At 38.5% G+C, this 4,890-nt stretch overlaps 1 protein-coding gene across 8 annotated transcripts in view; it reads left to right on the top strand.

The window, feature by feature from the left end:
- Mfsd8 (major facilitator superfamily domain containing 8) overlaps positions 1-4,631 on the top strand; it is a 34,218-nt gene extending 29,587 nt beyond the window's left edge. For all 8 annotated transcript variants that reach the window (XM_010618861.3, XM_033759912.1, XM_010618859.3 and 5 more), the window contains 3 exons: positions 977-1,080; positions 1,167-1,414; positions 3,168-4,631. In XM_010618861.3, coding sequence (XP_010617163.1) covers positions 977-1,080; positions 1,167-1,414; positions 3,168-3,383 — 568 coding nt within the window. In that variant the 3' untranslated portion in view covers positions 3,384-4,631. The remainder of the gene's footprint in view (positions 1-976; positions 1,081-1,166; positions 1,415-3,167) is intronic.
- Positions 4,632-4,890: the final 259 nt, after the last annotated feature.

Genomic DNA, 4,890 nt, shown 5'->3' with positions numbered 1-4,890 from the left:
CCCCCTTCCTCCTCCCTCTTCCCCCTTCCCCTCCCTTACAAGTTGAAACCAGTATGTCTGCAGTTTTCTGCATTATAGTTTTCCAGTTCGAACCTTGCTGATTCCATCACTGTAGTGTTTAGCATATTCCTGTCTTCTATGTTCCTTGAAAACTGATAACTGTATCTAGACTTAGCTGAATGAGATTTAAGTTGTTTTTTGGAAGAATATAGATAGTGCTATGTACTCATATCAGAACAATGTCTTCTTTTGATGTAAACAGTCATCGAGTAGTCTGTAGATCCATTAATTGATTCTTGCCAAATGCTGATAATTAGGCCTCCCCAATCTGCAGGTACCACGTGCATGATTCAAGCAACGTTAGATAAAAAATATTCTGGAAAAAGAAGGTGTCCATACTAAACATGGACTTCTTTTTCTTGTCATTATTTCCTAAACAATATGGTATAGCAGCCATTTACACAGTTTTACGTTTTGTTAGATATTATTAGCTAGATGTGTAGAGAGGAAGAGGCGCATTGGTTATATGCAAGTACATGTCATTTTATATAAGAGATTTGAGTAGTCCTCAGGTTTGTCCTGTAACCAGTTCCCCACAGATGAGTGACAACACGAGTTGGTTCCCTAGCACCCTTTCGAGTTTCAGCCCACTGCCATTTTTACTTTTGGCATCACACTGTTGAGTTTTCGGCCTCCTCCTTCACGCTGGCCCTGCACCCTTTTCTGGAGCGCTGATCATCACTCATAGTGTCAGTGCTTGCTGTTCTCAAAAGATTTCTAAGTTCATCTTCTGGATCTTCCGTGCCAGACCTGAAATCAGACATTTTCCAGAAAAGCCTTGTTGTAAATTATATTTAGCTCATATCAATTGATACATCTCAGTAAAAGTATTAAAATTGTACATTTTTTTGAAGTATAGAAGTAATGGGACTGTGTAACAATGTTTCATTTTAAAATCAGTCTCGTTCCCTGACAGGGTCGGTGAACGTGCTCTTCTGCTGGGAGGCCTCCTCGTTGTCTGGGCTGGCTTCTTTATCTTACTACCTTGGGGAAATCAGTTTCCCAAAATACAGTGGAAAGGTATAGAAATACATAATTCTGTGATATCACCTGGCTATTTATTTAAAATTAGCAAGTCATGCATTATACTTACTTTGTTTTTACAGATTTACATAATAATTCAATCCCTAATACCACTTTTGGGGAAATCATGATTGGTCTTTGGAAGTCATCAAGAGAGGATCACAACAAACTACCAACTGGTTGCCCAATTGAGCAAGCCTGGTGCCTCTACACCCCAGTGATCCACATGGCACAGTTCTTCACATCAGCGGTGTTAATTGGAATGGGCTATTCAGCCTGCAATGTTATGTCCTATACGCTCTATTCAAAAATTCTAGGACCAGAACCTCAGGTGAGCCAGCTACCTGACATTCCAGTTATATGAAATATATTTGTAGTACTTTTGTTTATTCTTTGATACATGTCACTGTGCCACCTAAGCTGGCCTCAGACTCACAATAATTCTCCCTCAGCCTCCTGAGTGCTAGGGTTACAGGTCTGTACCATCACGCCCGACTGTAGCATTCTTAAAAAGTTAAACTGATGACTTTACATATTCAGAGCAGAAATTAGTATTCCTCTATTGAAATAAGAAAGAAAAAATTTAGTACCTGTATTTTCAAGCTATAACTAGGTAAGCATTTTGGTAACAATTTCTGGATTTGGTTTGGGTTTGTTTTCTCTTTGGTGCTGGGGATAGAACCTAGGGTCTTGTGTATGTTACACATATGCTCTGTCATTGAGTTATAGACCAAGCTCTGGGTATAATTTTCACTTTGAAGATTGTATTTTTAATTTTTCAAAATTAAGAATAAAAGAATTAGGGGACACAATGGCACATCTCTAGTACCATGTACTTCGGAAGCTGAGGCAGGAAGATCACTCGAGATACCTTGTCCAGAAAAAGAAATAATATTAACTATAAAAGCAATCCTGATGATTGTAACAAAAGTCAAATAACTTAGAAATGTATATAACAGAAGAGTCCCCATAGCTTCACCACACCCAGGTCAACTGCTATTAGCTTCATTTGTACCTTTCAGGACCTTTTCAAACGTGCCTATTCAAACATCTCCACATTTACACTTCAGAAAAATAAAACATTAAATTGCATGTACATCTAATTTTTTCTGCATCTTTTCAATGAATATAACTTCTTTCCATGTTTGTGTGTATATCATTCTTGGATCTTACCCTTATATTTTTAAATAGCTGCTTAAATTTCCAGTTTTTAAATATGCTATAATTTATCACTCAACCCAACATGGACAGTTTGTTTTCAGTTTGGGGCTATTAAAAGTAGTGTAACATGCTGAGTTTGGTGGTGCAGACACGCCTGTAATTCCAGCACTCGAGGCTGAGGCAGGATTGCCATGACTTTGAGGCCAACCTGAGCTACGTACTGTAGTGAGTACAGGACCACCCTGGACTATACAAAACAACAACAAAAAATAATGCTACACTAAATACTCTGGGTAGACTGAAGGGACATGGTTTTGAATACTAGTTGTAGTGGTGGCAGCTTGAAGTCTGCTGCACGAGTTATCCAACCTTTCTGAGTTTCATCTTCTACATTTGTTAGACATAGAAACTTAGGAACATTAGAACAACATATGTAAAGCACCCACTTCAGTGTCCAGCATGCAAGGGGTACAAAATAAATGTTAACTTCAGAAGTTGTATTAATAAGGTATATTGGGCTGTGGATTTGGCTCAGTGGTTCTGCCAACTGCCTCATAAGTGCAAGGGCCCCAAGTTCGATATCCGGTACCAAAAAATAATAAATAAAAAATAAGGTATATTGTTTCCATTATGGCTGAAGTTTTAGTTCAGCGGTAGGGCACTTGCTGAGCATGCATGAGACCTGAGTTAAATCACCAAAAATGGGAGAAAGGTTGTCCCTTTATACTCCTTTTATTTTGCTTAAGCTGACTTCAGTAGGGAATTTTAAGTTTATTATTTTATTACTGGCTGGATTTTTAGGGACGTTTCATTTTAAAAGTATAAGGTAGAGACAGTGATGAGTGTACCACTTTGGTAATAGCATTGTTTTAAAGTAATGAAACCTGAGCATTTGTCTGCTTGTCTTGTCCTTCCCTGCACAGGGCATCTACATGGGCTGGTTAACAGCTTCCGGTAGTGGGGCACGGATTCTGGGGCCTGTGTTCATCAGCCATGTGTACACTTACCTGGGGCCTCGATGGGCGTTCGGCCTTGTGTGTGGAATAGTGCTACTCACCGTCACACTCCTGGGAGTGGTATACAGAAGACTCATTGCCTTTTCTGTAAGGTATGGGAGGGTTCAGGAGTCCCCCAGCTAAGCCTGTGATGGAAGTACCCGCAATGCATTTCCTGGTCTAAGGCTCTGCTGGACAGTTGCTATAAACGTCTCCAAAGCCAGGTAGTAGATTTTGCACATTTTGAATAACATATTGAGTAACAGAGGGAATTGTACATGTATTTATGAATATGATATATAAAAACATTCTGGGCCATAAATTCTTTATCTCAAAAATGAAGTATTCTTCTAATGCTGCCTTTTTGGGGTTTCTGGAACTAAAGAGCAAATGGACAATGATCTGTGCGTGTGAAGTTACACTGTTCAATACAGACTGCAGCGGTGTCATTAAAATAATGTTACCTACACAGTGAACCAGGGGGGTTGTGTATGAGTTAGAGCAGAGTGAAACTATAGAAAGGTTTTATTTAATATATTTATTCACAGATGCATTTTTATTATAAAAATGCATTTTCTATTATCCAGTTTCCTTGCAAAATAAAAATCATGACTTAGATCCCCATTTAACCTGCCTACCATCTTGCCCTGCCTTCTTTAAGTCTGTTCTAATATTGCACCCATCTTATTTTAGCTGAAAAATCTAACCCCTAAATATGAGGAAGAATAATGCTAATAGTTGAGCAATAAAGAGATCAGATATATTGCATTAGCTTTAATAAGGCTTTTATTTCAAGTTCTGATAATTCACTTTAGAAACAGAAGCCAGATATTATTGCATACACACACTGAACAGTAAATAGGTTCTAAAAATTATTGCTATTTTCCAACTCTGAACTCCAGTTTTAAACTCAACTCTAAATACTTTCCTGGCTCTCAGTAGGGGCAAGAAAGAACACAGTATTCAGTGTGTGTATAGAGCTATTTAAACCTTCAGAATTTGAGCTGGATTTTAAATGTGAATGGAACCTAATAGTCTAGACAGGCTAATAAGTATTTGAAACAAGGGCTGTAATTTAAGTTTACTGAGTCTGCCTGAAGTTGGCTAAATCACCTAAATCAGCTGGGCGTGGTGGCGCATGCCAGTGGTTCGTCACTTGGGAGGCTGAGGCAAGAGGATTGCTGCTAGTTTGAGGCCCGCCTGGGCTATATAAGAGAGCCCGTCTTGAAAAATGAAGAACAAACTTCCTATTGACCCTGTTATCAGATAGTGTTTTCCATATTGAAATACTTCTAATAATGAATCTTAGAATTGACAGTTTTTACAAAATGACAATTATGCATTATTGGAACACATAGTATTTATTTCTTGAATTTAATGATGCAAAACACAAAACTGGCTTGATAACATTTTTTTTGGTTTTGTTTTTTGAGACAGGGTCTCACTATGTAGTTGAGACTGACCTGGAACTCACTAAGTAGCCCAGGCTGGTCTCAAACTCACAGCGATCCTCCTGCCTCAGCCTCTCGAGTGCTGGGATTACAGGCATGCGCCACCAGGCCCGGCTACTAACCAGAAGTATAATTCTTAATGCCTATAGATGATACAGATAAAAATAATGTATTATTATACTTAAACATCTGTATATGTA

The sequence above is a fragment of the Fukomys damarensis genome, unplaced genomic scaffold (genome assembly GCF_012274545.1).
Source record: "Fukomys damarensis isolate Sample0158 unplaced genomic scaffold, DMR_v1.0_HiC HiC_scaffold_38, whole genome shotgun sequence".
Lineage (NCBI taxonomy): Eukaryota > Metazoa > Chordata > Mammalia > Rodentia > Bathyergidae > Fukomys > Fukomys damarensis.
This window is presented reverse-complemented; position numbering and strand designations above follow the sequence as displayed.